We start from the raw sequence: 20,035 nt of genomic DNA, 5'->3' as shown, positions 1-20,035 counted from the left end.
TCGTTTTAACATTCCACAACCATGTATCACTCTTGCATATATTATTTCAATAAATTCAGAAGTTTGGAGCACTGACGTAGAACCACCGAAACTAAAATACAATGCGGGCTGAAAGATGAGAAACACTCGACTGAACAAACAGCAGACTCAAACAAGTTTCGCGCAACAGTTTTGCGGCAATTTCCAGTCCACAGACTGTGATTTGCCTGTACAGATGTAGTTTGCGCGCACTGATTCGAACAGTGTAGTTCAGATCTCCAAGACAAATTTCCCAGATAGCGTACGCTTCTCATCTGCCCACTTTGTCGGTCCGTACGCTACATTTTGTCTGCACATACTTTCGTGCAACTTAAACGCTGCTTGCTTACTGGCCCCGGGTGCCTATTTGCAGCTCTTCCGAAGTTCCCTGACTCCAATGTTGTCAGTATGGCGACTAGAGGCCGGGAAGGTTTTAATGATGGTGTGAATGATAAACCCTGCCGTGCTTGCACTGATTTTAAGACATGGGCTAAAATGCAGAAAAAGACACTGGACTCTGAGAACGTAATGTTTCACAGTATGCGTTACTATGTTCTATGTGTTTCGTTGTCATTGTGTTAACCTCAAACATTGCATAATATTCTGTGTCGATTCGTCAGCTGTATCGGCAAGTTGGTATTTGTCGTATTCATGATGACCGTGGTGTTTGTAGGTGCGCGACAAAAACCCATCACCGCCTCAGCAGCAAAGGACAGACTGTCCCCTGGACAGAGATGAGTTAGGTATGTAATGGTTTCTTACCTATACATAGCTTTGTGCATTTATGATAGCAAAATGCGTGGTATTATACCTGATACAGTAAAGATAGTCTCTCTTCGCGAGTTTATACAGAAACTAATACTGTTATTTGATTTTAAATGTTGGAGACATATAAATTAATATGGACAGTGTCACAGTTTGGGATAAGTTGTTCTCAATGATATTAGACTCATGACATTGTGGGTCATGTCCTGTATCTGTAGCCGTGCATTAAATTGTCCCACGACACATGGAAGAATAAATAAGTGTCCAACTTAAGTCTTTATGAAACTGCTGAATCCCCCAGCTCCATAGCTGTACCTAAGTACAGATGTTGGTTTGGGCATTTTGAATTAAGTTAACCAATACTGATACAGTGTGATGTATATGCTAACAGCCCTAAAATTACCTATAAGTCGCATTTAAATGAGCTTGCGCAGTTGTTGTTTCTCAGACATAGGCCCTAACTAAAAGCGAGGTGCAGATAGTGCGTTTGGATTATATTCCATAGCTGTGGTGGACGGAGAATCTGATTTCCCAGATAATTCATTTCAGTTATCTGCCAGCATAAAAAGGAAGTTATGGACAAATTGATGCCTGAGTTTCGAGTAGTAAACAATCCTTCTTTTTACTACATAATTTTTCAAGAATACTTCATAACACTTCATTTATTTGTTACATCAGTTGAAATATATTTATCATGCTACCCATTCAACCCTACCCTCCCCAGACTAGTTACTAATTTTATATAAATAATACACATGCACTGAACCCAGGTATAACACATCCAAAAATTCTTTGAATTAATGCTCCAACACCTAACATAAATAAATGGATTGCAGCTTATTGCTGTTACAATATCATTATGTACTCACTGACTTCTTTCCAGATGCACGCATGTAAAATCCTTAAGTTTCTGATCTAGAATCAAGTCACAGGGATAAGAAATCTGTAGCTTGTCTGCCCTACTCTCATTCCACACGCTCTTTAAATTCTATGATACATTTGAAGCTGTTGTTTCATAATGGGTCGGCTGTATGTACCAATACTGGTTATTGACTTTGTCCTATTATGAGGTGTATGATTCCACATAGATGCAAACGAAAAGAGAAGAGAACACAGATAATATCCTTTTTGTATCTGTGTTAGTTGCTGGAATGTAGGTTGGGGTGAAAGGCTGATTTGTAATGTAGACATAGTTCTAGCTTCAGTTGGAAGGTGACCATTTGACTGTGAAATGGTGAAACAGTAACAAACACTTCAGTTAGTCCCGTCATAACCCTTATAGAAGGTTTAACTTACTTTCCTGTTATTTACAATTCTGTATCAATGAACATTTAGAATTATTTACATACATACTCCACAAACCAATGCTCTGCACAGGGCAGAAAGCACTTCATACCAAATTGGCAGTTTTATGTCCTGTTCCCTTTAAATATTGAGCGTAGGCAAAATTGCTGTCTATATGTCTCAACGCATACCGTAATATTTTGTAACTTACTCTTTGAGCCCTGCAAGATATATATCTGATGGTGGCAACATAATGTTCACACAGTCTTCTGTGAAAAAAGTTCTTTAAATTTGCCTGCCTGGGTTTCGTAAGAAATATGCTGCCTCGGAGCAGGCTCATTTAAATGTGACTTAACTTAATTCAAAATGCCCAAACCAACATTTGTACTTAGGTATAGCTACGGATCTGGAGGATGCAGCAGTTTCATAAAGACTAAAGTTGCCCAAGCATTTCTGTTACAATTTCATGTCATGTGGACCATGCCACCCTGCTAAGCTGCTAGCAGCCTGTGTTTGAATTCCTTTGATACCTGCTGTCATCTCAAATGCTGTAACAATGCTCTGTAATCAGTCTTAGTAGCACCTTGTATGCAGCATACTTTACAGATCCATCATCTTACCCAGAACCCTCCAACAAATAAGACTGTCCCATTCATCTTCCCCCCATACTCATTTTACATGATCATCCCATACCATATTGATGTTTTAATGTAAATGGACAGATTAAAAAAAAAAATCTACTCATCAAGCGGCAGCAGGAGAACACACACACACACACACACACACACACACACACACACACACACACACACACACAGGAGAGAGAGAGAGAGAGAGAGAGAGAGATTTAGGCCTAACTTTTACAAGCTTTTGGAGCCAGGGGCTCCTCCTCCTGGTGGAAGAGTTGAAGGGGAAGGAAGAGGGATGAAGAAAAAGGACTGCAGAGATTTAGGGAAAGTGGTACAGTTTAGAAAAGTTACCCAGAACCCGGGTCATGAGAGACTTACTGGATGGGATGAGAAGGAAAGACTGATTGTTGGGTACTGCAGCAGACAAGATATGAAAATCTGAGCACTTAAAGGTGGAAGACAGGGTAATATGAAAGACAGAGATTACCACTAAATCATCCTGCACGAGTTAATAAGAGTGGAAAGCTAAGTACATTGTGGGAGGGGGTACGGTGCAAAATGAACACGTTAGAAAATGAAAGATGTAGAAAACTGAGATGGAGTGAAGAAAGGAGTATTTACTGTGAATAAATGCTGATGAGACTGAAGGAATGAACATAAATTAAGGCAAGGGGAGGAAGAATCCAGATGGCGCAGATGGTGAAACAGGCACCGAGGTCATGATTGTCATCTTAAAGTATAGCATGCTGTGGAACAGGATATTGTGTGTTGCCTATATGCACCCTCTGCCTATGCCCATTCATCCTGACCGATAACTGGACGGTAGTCATGCTGAACAGTGTTTACATAACAGCTGGTATATGACGTGTCGTTTCACAGGTGGTTCTCCCTTTGATAGTATATGTTTTGCCAGATATGGGGCTGGAATATGTTGTGGTAGGAGGCTGCATAGAGCAAAGTAGCTGATTGATACATTCAAGACCAGGATAATACTGGGTGATAAGTAGTGTGCTCCGAAGTCACCCAGTGTTATCCTGGTCTTGAATGTATCAATCAGCTACTTTGTCAAGGCTATGACTTCCTAAAATCATGCCCTGGAATGAGATCCATTGTGTCTGAGATTTTGCCACCACACCTAGAATAGCTTTTTGGCACCCTCAAAATCTCCACAACATCCTTATCAGACCCTATGCTTCTTGTGCACCCATCTCCCTACTCTGTGGCTCCTACCCCTGTGACCGTACCCAGTGCAAGACTTGCCCTAAGTACTCTTCTACCACTGCCTATTCCAGTCCTGTAACTGGCATAACATATAGCATTAAAGGGAGAACCATCTGTGAAACAATACATGTCATATACCACCTGTCATGTAAACACTGTTCAACCTTTTACATCTGCATTGGTACACCCATTTATCAGTCACAATGAACAGACGTAGGCAGAGGGTGTATACAGATAACACACAATATCCTGTTTCACAGCATGCTGTACAAGATGACAGTTTTGACCTCGGTGCCTGTTTCACCACACACGCTATCTGGGTTTATATCTCAGACACCAGTTTCACAGAACTCTGCGGAACTAGCACTACAACATGTCCTTGGTTCTCACCATGCACCTGGCCTTAATTTATGTTAATTCCTTCTGCCTGAGCATTTATTCACAGTAACTACTCCTTTCTTCACTCCATCTCAGTGTTCTACATCTTTTATTTTCTGACTTGTCTATTTTTCACTGCCCTCTATCAGCTTTTGCGCACATGAGACTGGAGTGAGTGAGAGGACAGTTTTAGATTGGTTTTCTTTTTGTAGGGATGTTTGTTAAGGATATTTGAAGTATAGGGGTAAGTTGGGTGGGCCAGGGATGGTGGTTGAGATAGATGAATCACAGTTTGGGAAGAGAGAATATGGAAGGGGTAAGTATCCGGTTGGCTTACAGGTGGGGGGCATTATTTCAGAGGGTGGGTATGCGGATTGTTTTTCAGCCTTTTGGAGGGCGTACAAAGAGAGAATTGGTGGGGTTAATTGATGAGTATATAGAGGACGGGAGTATGGTAGTATCAGATGCTTTTTCGTCGTATGGGGGGGGGGGGGGGAGAAGGGTTATGATCATTTAGTTGTAAATCATAGTTGAGAGTTCAAAAATTATGAAACAGGGGTGTGTTCTAATACAATAGAGGGGTTTTGGGGGTGGTTAAATCAGTCATAGGGAGGGGGAAGAGGCACCCTTCTAAGCTGCAATCTCTTTTAGATTAGTATTGCTGGCAGAAGAGTGTCCCTGGAGAGTATTGCATTTTCCACGTTTTTTTAGGGCTGTTGGTAAAATGTATAGCCCAGGGGTGGTTAGTTGGGTGGTTTTGTTTGTGGCAGGGGAGGGGGGGGGGTGTTTGTGGATTTAGGTGGGTAGGGTAGGGGGGGGTGTTTTATGATTATGTTGTGTAGGACCTGTTTTGTTGCAGTTGTTTTTGAGTTGTAGTGTGTGATTGAGTTTTGTTTATTTTGTGGTATTTATTTGTTGGTGGATTTTTGTTTTTTGGGGAAGGTGAATATTTTTTTTTTTTTTTTGGGGGGGGGGACCCTTGGGGTTGGTGGGTTGGGAGTTTTCTTTGGTTGTTTTTTTGTGTGTGTGGGGGGGGGGGGGCTGTGTTTGATTGGGGCAGATGACCTAGCGTGTAGCGCTGGAATTTTTTCGTGGTACGTAGTTGTTGTTTTGGGTCTCTTGTTCGCGAGTTGTGAGGTTTTGTGGGGTCCCCAATTTGCTGCGCTGGTGGCATTAGTTTGATTGTATTTTTGGAGGGAGATGTGTTTGTTATTTTTATATGAATTTTCGTGTTTATGTAGTGGTGTCATAGGCGCCATATTGGAGGCATTGAGATTGGTCATTTCCACCATATTGATGACGACATGGGTCAAAGCAGATGGGTGGAATCGGACACTTCTGTGATCATTAGGCTACCTTGTGATAGCAAACACCACCCCCACCCTGCGAAATCTCAGTTGCTGTGACAGATTGATCTGCAACATAGCCTGAGGTCTAGGTTAGGTAGAAGGCTGATAATTTTGTTGAGAGTTGGAGAATCCAGTAAATGTGAATTTGAAATAAAGATTGTGGAAACACAGCCGAGCCTGGTGTCTATGTTTGCACCACATGTAAAACATTTTCTGTTATAAACAGTATCATAAAACTGCGGTAAATTCAAAAAACCTAAATTATGCAACGTACAAGTATCTGATATCACTTTGGTACATATTACATATGAACATCACATCAAAGATTTGCTCCAACAGTTTTTCTGTCACTTCATTGCAGTGTCTTTTTTTTATCAACAGAGTACTAATTTATGTTTCTGCAACATTCTGTGCATGATATTATTAAACCAAGGAGGGTCTTTGCCATATTTTATAACTTTGCTTGATATGTGAAAAGGAAATTTGCTACTCACCATATAGTGGAGATGCTGAGTCGCGTATAGGCACAACAAAAAGACTTGCGACTCAGCATCTCTGCCATATGGTGAGTAGCAACTTTCCTTAAATGTTGTCAGTTCATATTTTATTTACTGGTATGTTTACTACTGCATCAGTTTTACCAAACAGAAATACTTTCTTTCTTTATGGACGTTTATCTGTGATGGCTTCTATTCCTATAATGGCATTATGGTTACTAATCCCTTTCTCATTGGTGACTTGCTCAAAAAAGGTCTATTAGTTCCATGAAGACATCTTCAACTTTTGTAGTCCTGTCTTCCTCAGTTGCGTGTAATATTACATAAGGCGTTTCACCTTTATTTTCTGCAAAGCACTTTCAGTGGCAGGTTGCATGGACAATTTCTTTTGCATTTTTGGTGTTGTTCTTCTTCTTATGAATGCCAATTTGCAGTTTTTTTCCAGATTCCACAGCACTATGAACTGAACGCTTGTTTCAATGCAATGTTTTGGTTTCTGTTGCCGGCGCGTATGGCACTAAAATTGTGTTTTATTCAGCTGCTGTCAGACGGTCCATAAGTAAAAATTATCAGCAGACCGTGATAAAGTTCCGTGAAGGTCTAAACTTTTTTTCTGTATGTAGCTGTTTGATGCTGTGGTCTAGCAACCTATTCATATGACTTTGCAAGGCTAAAGGCAGTGGAAGAAGAGGGTGATTGTATGCTAATCATTGCAGTGGCGTACAGTTAACGGATTTTTTTTTTTTTTTTTTTTTTTTTTTTTTTTTTTTTTTTTTTTTTTGCAGAAGCATCCAATTCCACCCATCTGCTGTGACCCATGATGACAGTGATGCCACTAACATGCACATGCCAACAAACATGAACAAAAATAAAAATGACACAATAACATATCTCACTTCAAAAATAAAATGAAACTAATGGGGCAGCCACGGAAAATAGGGGGTTTAAAGTTGGGAATTGAAATTACAAAATTATGCTACACCAACAATCGAACCTATATAGTTAAACCACAACTACTGACACCAAAAAACCAACACTTACAATTCTGAAAAGTGGAACCAAAACACAAGCAATTCAAAAACCCAAATGACCCGTATTCACTACATCAGTTAAAAAAACAGCCGGCCTACGATAAATATACAACACACAAAACATCGCAATTATTATATAATAAACCCAAAACAAAAGTTACTTACCAACAAAAGCCTCCAGCAATACCACCTAGGTTGGCCACCACACGCGAGTGGACATGCGCGCGCGCACACACACACACACACACACACACACACACACACACACACACACACACACACACACACACATCAAACCTAACATAAACGAAAGAGGCTGTAATAACTCACTGAAAACACTTTCACAACTCACGTTGCTGCACCAACTACCTAAACTGTAAACCCCATTAGCACAATGACAATCAAAACTCAAATCAACCCAGTACTCACATGTTAAACTCATCATGTCCACATCCACTACCAGAAGGCACCAACAAATAAAACAACATTACATCTACAAACACAGTCAACTCAAGATCTCTGTGCCATAGCGACCTCGCACACCACGACACCGTTACATCATGGGTCAAAGCAGATGAGTGGAATTGGACATTTCTGTTGACCCCTTTTTTTTCCATCTGCGGTTACCCATATCTCAAAGAAGAGTGACCACTCCTTGAGCAGCAGCAGCAAGGGACACTGGCTCAATATCAGTGTCAGTGGGAGGCAAAGTCTCAGTCGTATAAATTAAAAGTATTATGATTGCCCTTTCAGCCATTTATCACACAGCACTTTTAGTGGGAAACAGCTCCAGATCTGGAAGCAACTTGGCATCCATTCAGACTGGGGCTCTCTGTGTACTATGTCAGCAACAGGGGTAACTGGCAAGCTCCATAGCACATTTGCTGCAGGAGACTGATGACCACTCCATTACCACTGCAATCCACAGCAATCATGCTAAGATGATTGACAACTGAATGCAGCTACAAGCAGTTTGCAAACAGCAGCCAACTGCCTCATCAAGATTCTGCAACTGCCACAATCCTTAGCCATATCTACTCATGAATCAAGGTATTGTTCTGAATTACCCCCCCCCCCCCCCCACACACACACACACACTCACATTTGCATGAATATGTGTGTGTGTGTGTGTATGTTGTGTAATTCAGAAGGTCTTTTGGCAGAAAGCTTACTTGTTTAGCAGTCTTTTTGTTGTACCTGTCTGCAACTCATATTACTGTAAACACTACATATACAACTACATATTTACTTGCAAGTATTAATTATAATGGCATAAAGACTGTGTTTATAAACTGCACCCCGCGCTATTTATGTCAGCCTCTAATATATTGCCTGAAAAAGTTACATTAGCTTAATGCTCTGATTATTAAGTTAACATAAAGATTTTTTTTTCCCCAGGACGACAGACATGGGGCTTCTTACACACCATGGCTGCTTACTATCCAGATACACCATCACAGAAGGAGAGGACTGATATGGCACAGTTCTTCACATTATTCTCCAAATTTTATCCTTGTGATCATTGTGCAGAAGATTTGCGCCAACAGTAAGTATGTTTATCAATTTTATCATTTTTGCAGCATGAGATTTTCCTGACAGGTTAGTTACTAAGGCGAGATCCTTGTAGTATGAGTGCTGCTGTCAGGCTCTTGAATATTTTCTGTAGTAATGCTGCACAGCACAAAAAGTAGTATTGATATTTGAGTCTATTTGTCGAGAAGTCGACATGTATTTTCCTTACCTAGAATTATTCATGATCTTATTTTAATTATATAATGGTGATTATAAGCCAGAACATTACAGTTGATTATTTCATATATTCATCATATGTAAGGAAAACAGTTTTGTAGCACTGTTACGTGGTACATTCACCAGTGTTGGTCAACTGCCTTTCAGGAAAAAATTTCTTTCCTTCGTGTGTAATAATTGTGTCTATTTAGTCTAGTTGATAGCAGTGTGTGGTAACAGTGTTGTATATATTTTATTGTTACTTGCATTATACCATCATCCAGTAAACAGGTCAGTTATGCCTTCTCTCTTGAGAAACACAGACAGAGAGAACAGTGGTTATGGCATGGGATGTACATTCATGATGACCACAGTTCAGTTCCTGATCTGGCAGTCCAGATGTAGGTTTTCCCAAGCTCTCCTTTATCATTTAGGGAGTATTGTGTAATTATTTCCTTCTATGGGGCATGACCAATTTCCTTCACAACCTGTGTCCATTCAATCTGTGTAGACCTTGATGAGAAATGAAACCATACTTCTCTGCCTCTCTAAGAAATGTTTTGAAGAGGTTATTGCTTTAACCAAGGAAATTGTTACACAATCTGGCCATCAGGAACAACAGTAATGTAGACAACTTTGACCTATTTCTATGTCATCAGTGTTTCTCAAAGTTATTGAAAAGGCAGTGTATGTAAGGATAATTTCATTTCACATAATTTGCTGTCAGATGTAGAGTTTGGTTTTAGAAGTGGTTTAACAACTGAAAATGCTATATTCTCTTTTCTTTGTGTGGTACTGGATGGATTAAACAAAGGTTTAGAATTCTAGGTGTCATTTTTGATTTAACTAAGGTATTTGATTGTGTTGATAAGAAAATATTGCTCCAGAAGTTGGACTATTACGGAACATGGAGGGTAACTCACAATTGCTTCACCCCTTACTTTAAGAGCAGACAGCAAAAGGTCACTCTCTTCAGTACTGAGAATGGCTATGATCTGGGGTCTGAGTGGAGCATGGTTAAGGGGGGGAGGATGCCCTAGGGATCAGTGCTGGGGCCACTTGTTCCTTATTTATATAAATGATATACCTTTTAGTATTACAGGTGATTTAAAAATACTTCTGTGTGCAGATGCTTTGTTTCAAATAGTGCAGTTCAAGACATAAGCCCATTTCTTGTAGAAAATAAAACTAATGCTAAATCACAGTAAGACTCAGTTTTTACAGTTTCTAACACACAATTCAACAAAACCTGACATTTTAATTACCCAGAAAGGGCATATGATTAGTTGGGCTGAACAGCTCAGATTTCTAGGTGTTCAGATAGATAGTAAATTGTCATGGAAAGCCCTTTTTAAGGATCTCGTTCAAAGACTTAATGCTACCACTTTTATTATTAGAATAGTGTCTGAAGTAAGTGATAGTTCAACATGAAAAGTAGTCTACTTTTGCTTACTTTCATACGCTTGTGACATGTGGTAAAATATTTTGGGGTAACTCTTACCATTCTCAAAGAATATTTTTGGCTCAGAGATTGGTGGTTTGGAGAGTAAGTGGTGGTAGTTTGTGAAACTCTTGTCGACCCCGATCCTTTAGTCTAGGCATTCTGGCATTCCATGTGCTTTCAAGTCCAAACTGAAGAGTTTCCTTGTGGGTTACTCCTCCTATTCTGCCAAGACGTTCCTTGAAGAAAGCTAATTCCTGTGTTATATTGTAGACTGTGTTTATATAAATTTATAGCTTTTCATTTTTTTAGGATTCGTAGACATTTTATTTTATCTATTATCAAATAAAACACCAGAATTATTGTACCCATCTTCAATTAAATCATGGTGGCTTCTTTCACTGCATATTTGAACAGAATGGTGCAGCCTATCTCCACTTTGTCAGTGGGTTGCGCCATATTGTTTTGGCTCCTCCAGCAGTGTGGCACAGTACTGTGGTGGATGGGTTTCAGTTTGTACTAGTATTGCAGACATGTTCCTGCAAACAAATAAAACATTAATCATGTAACTTAATTTTTTTATATCAAAGTGAATTGGGATAGATTACCATTCACCACACAGAGATGACATTGAGCAACAACAGACAAATTTAAAAGTAGACTGTTGAATATTATTTAGTTATCAGACAGCATCCTTTATCTGATGAAGGACTTTGTTCGATGGCTAAATGATATCCAGTAATCTACTTTCAGATTTGTCTGTTTTCTGACTCAACACTGTGTTGAGTATCAGTCTATCCTAAGTCATATCATATCAATGAAAATACTCAATTTTTGAAAATATAATGTAATTGGATAGATAAAAAAAATCTACTCACCAAGTTATGGCGGGAGAACACACAGATGAAGGTATCAAAGTTTGCAAGTGTTCAGAGCCAGTGGCTCCTTCTGGCAGAATGGTTGAAGGGGAAGGAAGAGGTGTGAAGAAAAAGGATGGGGTGAGGCTTAGAAAAAGGGGTGGAGTTTGGAAAAGTCGCCCAGAACCCCAGGTCAGGGGAGACATGCCAAGTGGGATGAGAAGGAAAGGCTGATTGCTGGGGACTGCACCATGTGATATTTGAAACCTGAGAGCTTAAAAGTGGAAGATATGGTAATATGAGAGAGAGATTACTACTGAAACATCGTGCACAAGGTAATAGGAGCGGAAATATAAGTGCATTGTATGTGATAGAGGTGAGTTGGGGACAGCAGATTGGTTGCTTGATTTGGGGGAGGGGACCAAACAGCAAGGTCATAGGTCCCAAGACAGGTCAGTAAATGAAAGACGTAGAAAACTAAAAAGGAGTGAAGAAAGAAATAGTTGTGGAGAAATGCTGAGACTGAAGAAAGTAACGTAAATTAAGTCCAGGTAGGTCGTGAGAACCAAAGACATGTCGAAGTGACAGTCCCACCTATGGAGTTCTGAGAAACTGGTTTCTGTGAGAAGAATCCAGATGGCACATGTGGTGACAAAGGCACTGAGGTCATGACTGTCATGTTGCAGAGCATGCTCTGCAACAGGATATTGTGTGTCACCAGTATGCACCCTCTGCCTATGTCCATTTTTCCTAACTAACAACTTGGTGCTAGTCATGTCGATATAGAAGGCATACCAATGTCTCAGTTGGTATACAACATGTCATGTCACAGGTGGCTCTACCTTTGATAGTAAAACCGAGCGAGGTGGCGCAGTGGTTAGACACTGGACTCGCATTCGGGAGGACGACGGTTCAATCTCGCGTCCGGCCATCCTGATTTAGGTTTTCTGTGATTTCCCTAAATCATTCCAGGCAAATGCCGGGATGAATCCTCTGAAAGGGCACTCCCGACTTCCTTCCCCATCCTTCCCTAATCCGATGAGACCGATGACCATGCTGTCTGGTCTCCTTCCCCAGCCAACCAACCAACCAACCTTTGATAGTATATGTTATGGCAGTTACAGGGCAGGTATAGGTGGTGATTGGAGGGCATGTAGGGCAAGTCTTACAGCAGGGATAGTCATGGGGGTAGGGGCCATAGGGTAGGGAGATGGGTGATGGGTGCAGAAGGGGTATATGGTCTGACAAGGATTTGCGGAGATTGGGGGAAGGGGGGGGGGGGGGCGGCGGCAGTGAAAAGCTTTTCTGTTTTTGGTAGGCAAAATGTCAGATATAATGGACCTCATTTCAGGGCATGATTTTAGGAAGTCTTAGCCCTGTCGAAGAAGCTGATTAATACATTAAAAATCAGGATGATACTGAGTGGCAAGTGGTACACTCCTAAGTTGTTTCTTGGAGGGATTTGCGGTACTAGGATTGGATGTGATGGTCCAGAAAATCCACTTTTGAACTAGGCTGCTGGGGTAATCATATCCAGTGAAGGCTGCGGTGAGAATGGTGGTGTACTGCTGTAAAGCATCTGCAGCTGCGAATGCCAAGGCTGTGTGGGAGGGAACATTTGACATGGAGAGGATGACACCTATCAGAATGTAAGTACTGTTGCTTGTTAGATATTGAAGGAACTGAACTGGTAGACTCTTGAAGACAGACATAAACTATTCTGAGAAAGTCTATTAAGTTTCAAGAATGAGCTTTTAATTATTCCTCCAGGGATATATTACAACCCCGTATGTATTACTCACATAGGGATCGTGAGGATAAGATTAGATTAATTACTGCATGGACAGAGGCATTTAGACAGTCATTCTTTCCACACTCCATACGTGAATGAAACAGGAGGAAACCCTAACTCCTAACTGATACTATGGGACGTACCCTTTACCATGCACCTCACAGTGGTTTGCAGAATATAGATGTAGATGTAGTAGGATTAATGTGAATAGAAGTGTGTAGCTGGCCTTCAGTGAGGATGACATCAACTTCAAGCAACATGACATGGCGTTTGGGATAGGACCATTTGAAATTTAATTGGGAGAAAGTATTTAGAGATTCCAAGAATTTTAACATGTCAGCCTCACCATGAGTGCATAAGACAAAGATGTCATCAGTGTATCTAAACCAAACAAAGAGCTGAAGGCTTTTGTATCTCAGAAAAGCCCCCTTCAAGTGAACCATGAAAAGGTCGGCATAGGAAGAAGCCATCCTGGTTCCCATGGCTGTGCCCTGATTTGTTTGTATGTCTGCCCCTGAAAGGTTAAGTAGTTGTTGGTAAGTATAAAATTGATTAAGGTGAGCAGGAATGGTGTTATAGCTTTGGAATCATGTAGCTGCTGACTGAGGAAATGTTCAGTAGCAGACAAACTGTGCATGTGGAGGATGTTTGTGTAGAGGGAGGTGGCATCATTGAGGCAAGCAAGGTGTATGATGGGAGTGGGACAGTCACAGATTTCAGACAATCTAGGAAATCGTTGGTGTCTTTAATATAGGAGGGAAGTCTTTGTACTGTGAATTGCAGGTTTTGATCAACTAAGGCAGATATCTGTTCGGTTGGTGCTTTGAAGCCAGCAATGGGACAGCCCGAGTGGTTTGGTTTGTGGATTTTGGGAAGAAGGTAGAAGTTAGGGGTTCCTGGTTGTAGTGGGATAAGAAGTTATAAGGATTGAGGTGTCAGTCCTTGTAAGGGGCCTGAGTCTATAAGGAGGGACTGCAGGTCAGTTTGAATCACAGGGGTTGAATCTGAATGGCAGATCTTCGCTTACATACTCCCGTAGACAAGTACCGCAGTAGTAGATCCCTTGTCTGTTTGGAGAATAATGATGGAGTCATTAGCTATTGGGGGTGAAGAGCATGATTAAATACAGGTTTAGTGCAGAAAGTGAGACCCGTGGATAATACAGACAGTTAAGGAGGGGAGAGTGCGTGGAATGAGAGGTTGAGAACACTGCACTGTTGTGACCGTTTCCTGTGATCATGACAGTAGTGGAGGATAGTGGATGTTAAGGTGGAAGGCCAAACTTGGTCTGTAGTAGAGGAGTGGCTGTCTAGAGAGCTGCAGAGGGGATAGCTCGTTTAGGTGAAGTCTGCTGATGATTAAAACTTTGACTACTGTGTATGGCATGTGATGTGATGCGAGGTGTGTAGCTATGAATTAAAAGGTTGGAACTGTTGCAAGTGGGAGGGGGGGGGGGGTTGAAGTCAGGTTGATGTTGTTGCAGTTACTCCACAATGCACCTCTTTGAAACTGTTAAGCATGAAGTAAGGCATCCAATGTGGTAATAACATATGTTAAACAGACCTCTTCTCTGTACATACTGTTGGAGCAGTTGGAAGAATACACAGACTACTCCAAGCAAATATCTTCTCAGTGGAGATTTAAACTCTTGCTGCTACAAGACTGTAGAGTAGTTTAAAGCGAGTGTCTGTGGCATCAGTTCTTCTGGATGTTCTTGCAGAAACTACCTCTCTATGTAAATACCAATTCATTTAACATTGTATTACAATATGAGAGAGAGTAATTATCCTTCTCCTTGCTGCTGTAATTGAGGGCCAGAACATATTCTGAATAAACTGAGAGACCCATTTTTCATCTGTAGTAAGATTGACACACTATGCTGTCCCTGTAATGAAGTTATTAATTTGTATGCCTGGTACTAATGTGTATGGTGGCTTTATTTTTTCATTTTCCTTCAACACATTTTCCTCTGAGTAGAACTGTGCTGATAGTTCACTTCAAGTTTCACACATCTCTAGGTGATGCAAAGTGGCAAGCATCTCATGAAACTGGGGTTGGGTGGGATATTAGTGAGTAGCAACACCTGGCTTGCAGGACACGCAACTGTGGTAGGCTCTTATGGGGGTATCATTGGAAACAAAACAGTATAAGAGTGCATGCTTAAATAATTATTTTTGTTAGTAAAAGAGTAGGAAGGGTCATTTGTGAATGATTCATTGCCCTCCCCCACCTCCAGTACCCATCCACTCGAGCATAAATTAAACACACGCACACACACACCTAGTAGCATATTGCGCATTCTATTTTGTCTTGATAACTGCAGTGACAGTTGACTCCATGAGACAAATGGAAGTTTTGGAGAATCATTATGATCCATGACTTCTCAGTAGAATGGCTCTTATTTTAGCCGTGTGATTTTTTGTTTGTGCTACTTCCTAATTTGGTGGCATTGAATAAAAGATTACTTGTAATTTGGGTGTCATAAGAAAAGACCCTTACATTTACAGAAACAAAAAATCACAAAAATCTCATTTATTTTTTATCTCAAAAAATTTCATTAACCAATTACCTTCAACTTAATAATTAAATTTGTTGTATTAACTTAAATAATACAATTTATACACTACTACATGCAATGTCTGTGAAGTGAATAATGAAGCCCGATACAAGGCGATTGTTGGGAGCGCCCTATACTCCTGCATTATAGCGTACCCACAATGTATCAAGAGTGAGCCGTTAGGAAGAATAGGCAGTGCAATGTTATACGTACTGTACTATACTGTATTTAAATTTAAAGAAACATTAGAAGTAAAAACATTTCAGAAACTTAACAAATAATGTACAGCAGTTAGACAAACTTATATCAGACGTTGGCCAAACAGTAAGATGAGTTTCAATGTGGTATATAAAGCAAACTATCAAATACAGTATGATAACTTATAACACTGCCTGCAAGCCACAGTAAGTCATTGCTCTGTTGCTTTTATGAAGTCAGTCAGCTTTCTTCTGCATGTCATTTCATTCAGTTCATTATTGCGTATTGTTAAATGCTCATCGAGTGCAACCACTCAGTTTACTTTTTTGCTCCATCCATGTAATCACTTTATTTATATTATCTAGTATTCCACGTGTACTCCATCTGTCCTTTCTTTTTCAGCTCCAATTTCTTCATCCTCATCTGCTTCACTACTATCAATTTGAACATCATCAACAATGCCCTTGTCATCGATGATTTACAAAATCGGTTCTTCGTTATCGACAACTACCCAAGGGTTCAAGTCTTCAGGATGAATACTGCACTGCAGAACATCACATGCAGATTGGATGTCACTGCTGTTGAAATTTGTCACTACAGTGTTCATCATTAGTATTTTATTCAATGCAACACGTTTCAGCAATTCCTAATCAAAATGCTTTGCCATGCCAGGCCTACTGAATACACAACATTCTTAGCATTAACATATTTCAAAAACATTTGCATTTCCTCATCTGAATTTATTATTTTGAAGTGAACAGTTCATGGTGATAAGCCTTAAATGCCCATATGATATCCTGATCCAGCAGCTGATATAATGCCATCTTATTTTTTGGCTAATCCAAAGTTTTTATATTTCCATCTTGTGATTGCAGCACATCAGCAGGTGAATGAGCAGAACAGTGATCAAGGAGATAAAATCGTCATTTCCATGTAAATCCAACTGAAATTTTTCACCTTGGTTTTTAATACTTGGCCTGGAAAGAGATACACCTTCTCTTATCTTTATTAAAAACCACCTATAAAGGCATTTGTCAAGTCCCTGGACCTTTAGAAATGCCCCGCGTGGTATACACTCCAATCTTTGTCCACTGCAAGCTAGTGCTTCTTCTACGCCGAGGACGAGATGTGAAATCTCAGTCTTTCTTTCTGCAGAAAGCCGCTCAGGAGAAGATACAGTAGGTTTTTTTGTGCTTCTCCTTGTTATTCCAGTGATTCTGGATGTGGTGTTCTGTTATTTGCACAGGCCTGAGGAGATGACTTACTTAGCTCAGAACTAGTTTTATTAAAAAAAGTTGTTTCATGTACAGCACATAATATTTTCAATTTATAATGTTGCAAGTTCGTATTTTAGGTGTTTCATCAATTCCTACGTGCCTCAAAGGCATTGACACTTTTAATGCTGTGTTGTAAATGATTTTTTTGGATACATCAAACAATGGAAAGTCCAGGATGGAATGTAACAATATTATGAAAAGGAAAGTTGCTACTCACCGTACAGTGGCGATTCCGAGTCACAGATAGGCACAACAAAAAGACTGTCCCAGTATAAGCTTTCGACCAACAATGCCTATCGAAAATAGATCTCTCTCTCACACACACACACACACACACACACACACACACACACACACACACACGATTCAGCCTCTGGCAGTTGAAGGCACATCTGAAGTGTGGCTTCAGCTGCCAGAGGCTGCAGTTTTGTGTGTGTGTGTGTGTGTGTGTGTGTGTGTGGAACCAATTTATTTCTAGAAAGTAGACATAACACAAATTTTTTCTGTCACTTATGTTCTGGGAGTGGCAGGGACTTTTAAAATCATCTGGGAAAGAATTGTGGCAACTTCTTCACGTACGGTTTGTTGTTATTATGCAATAGTGTTGTAGACTATTTTGTTGGTCTTATCTTTTATATTGGAAAGAATCACTCATGTCACTGTGCAGGGAGAGCAGGTAATCAGGAAACATTTATCTCAGAAATGTGAGTCAAAAATGAAAAATTTGGACTGTAACTCATACCATAACATCCCAGCTCATATTATAGTGGCTGCAATAAGTTCTGTAATATTTTACCATATTAATCCATTGATATGTTTACTGTTGTTGTCTTTCTCAAGGGAAGTTGCTTTTGCCTAAGGGATATTCAGTAAACGTCCACGAAGTTCACATACAAATGAAATTAAGGCCCCCATTTACCTGGCCGTATGTTCAGCTAATATATTTGTTGAAGGTGTCTTAGTCTGGTCTAACCCATAATTTCGGCATTGTTATTTTCTATCTTTCTTTTGTATTGTTATATGTTTTGTTCTTTTTAGACAAAGGAAGGCGAATTGGTGTTGCCTTCTCTCTCTCTCTCTCTCTCTCTCTCTCTCTCTGTGTGTGTGTGTGTGTGTGTGTGTGTGTGTGTGTGTGTGTGTGTGTGTGTGTGTGTGTACGGGCCCGCATGTGTGTGTGTGTGCGTGTGGGTGCGTGCGCACTTGTTTGTGTAAGAATGTAAGATAAGAAATGACATTGGTAAATGCATAAAGGAAACACACAGAATATTAACTATTAAACTTCTAGAAACTAAAGTGAAGTACTGCTGTGGAGTGAAATTTACTGGGAATTTCCCACTTTTCAATTTTTTTTATGCTGTAGCACAGTTAGCTTACCATCTCTCAGAATTCTGTCGTTCCTGACAAAAAGTGAATTTTGTGGCGAATACAATTTACAGCTGATCTACAGTTTCCATCACCAGTAAACAACAGCTAATCAACAATGAATTGTTACAAATAATGTTGGAAACTGGATATATAAAAAAATATATTGTAATATAAATTTCCATAGTGAATGAGTCACAGGGCCAGTATTAAAGTTCTTATAAGGAGTTTTTATTCGAAACATAGTGTTTAATTTGCAATTTATCTTGTAACATCTGGAACGCCAACTGGAACAGTTTATTGAGACCCATTCTCAAGAAAACGGAAGTGTACAGTTGAATGGTGGAAGATCTATGAAGAAATTGTGTTCAGAAGAGGACAGAATTTTTCTTCAACATTTGAAGGTACATTTTTTTATTCGTAATTTTCCTTATTGAACTTTGTAACTGGCCCTAAGATCAGTAGAGTAGTAACAAATCTAGTATTATTATTATTATTATTATTATTATTATTATTATTATTATCTGTTTGTGTTTATATGTTATTTTGTATTCAGTAATGGCTTGACGCATTTTTCTGAATGCTGGATAATGAACACTTATCACACACAGTACAAGAACAACAGATTTTTCAAAAACACATTATGAATGGAACTTCTTGGTGCTACTTTGACTTTTGGTAAAGGAAATCCTCATAGCTACTAGTTTTATGATATTAAATGCAAATTGATGTGTGAGTTCATGTCAGTTCATCATCCAGGTTTTCAAGAATTGTTATAATAGTTATTTTCACACTTATTCCAATTGGTTGGCTTGCTTAGTTCATCCAAAGTCTAGTATCTTTAATATCATTGTTGTTTCACATACATAGTATTAATTGTCTGTTTTCCTCCTGCAGACTTACTGTCAGCCCTCCTGAAACCAAGTCAAGAAAAGACCTTTCTCAGTGGTTGTGCAGAATTCATAATAATATAAATGTCAAACTAGGTAAGGAAAAGTTTGACTGTTCATTAGTTGATGAGCGTTGGAAGGATGGTTGGAAAGATGGATCTTGTGATTAGTCACATTTTGTTCTCTGCAGAGAAATCATTTCTGTGATACTTCATTCCTGGAGGAAAAAGTGATTTTCTGTTATTTTAGGAGAGCTATGTGAAATGAAATTTAAATAGTGCTACTGTAGTATTATGTATGTATGTCTGTATGTATTATTTATAATTGTGTATTCACATAAAATGTAGAAACTCAGGACCAATAATTCAAGATATTGAAAAGATTTTGAAGCTTAACTGAGACTGTGTGCTTGAGTTGAAATAAATTTATTTACTTTTGTGATTCGTGTTGTGTCATCTGGTCACAGTTATTGGTCTCTTCCCTAAATTATTAATTTTACTATGAATTTGATGTGAAATGTGCTTTCTATATATTCCTTCTTTTCTGCACTTCCCCGTCATAACCTCTGTTCTTGGATTTAATTTTATGGAAATAAGTGTGATTTTGATAAACCTGAACATTTTCTTACAAGGGAACATCCCCATCGCACCCCCCTCAGATTTAGTTATAAGTTGGCACAGTGGATAGGCTTTGAAAAACTGAACACAGATCAATTGAGAAAACAGGCAGAAGTTGTGTGGAACTATGAAAAAATAAGCAAA

At 39.5% G+C, this 20,035-nt stretch overlaps 1 protein-coding gene across 1 annotated transcript; it reads left to right on the top strand.

Moving 5' to 3' along the window:
- The first annotated feature begins 416 nt into the window (after window positions 1-416).
- On the top strand, window positions 417-19,715 carry LOC126175569 (FAD-linked sulfhydryl oxidase ALR). Its single transcript, XM_049922427.1, has 4 exons — window positions 417-543; window positions 692-761; window positions 8,571-8,718; window positions 19,282-19,715. Exons 1-4 carry the CDS (start codon window positions 427-429, stop codon window positions 19,442-19,444), a joined length of 498 nt encoding a protein of 165 aa, XP_049778384.1. The 5' UTR covers window positions 417-426; the 3' UTR covers window positions 19,445-19,715.
- The last annotated feature ends 320 nt before the right edge of the window (window positions 19,716-20,035 follow it).

This window comes from Schistocerca cancellata, chromosome 3, assembly GCF_023864275.1.
Source record: "Schistocerca cancellata isolate TAMUIC-IGC-003103 chromosome 3, iqSchCanc2.1, whole genome shotgun sequence".
In the NCBI taxonomy this organism is placed as follows: Eukaryota; Metazoa; Arthropoda; class Insecta; order Orthoptera; family Acrididae; genus Schistocerca; species Schistocerca cancellata.
Note: the sequence above shows the minus strand (reverse complement) of the source record. Positions and strands in the feature narration are given on the sequence as shown.

Excerpts from the sequence above, each read along its gene's own strand:
- LOC126175569 (XM_049922427.1), top strand. The coding sequence starts at position 427 with ATGGCGACTAGAGGCCGGGAAGGTTTTAATGATGGTGTGAATGATAAA. Across the intron at positions 544-691 it reads AGACACTGGACTCTGAGAAC|GTGCGCGACAAAAACCCATC; the intron begins GTAATGTTTCAC and ends TGGTGTTTGTAG. Across the intron at positions 762-8,570 it reads CCTGGACAGAGATGAGTTAG|GACGACAGACATGGGGCTTC; the intron begins GTATGTAATGGT and ends TTTTTTCCCCAG.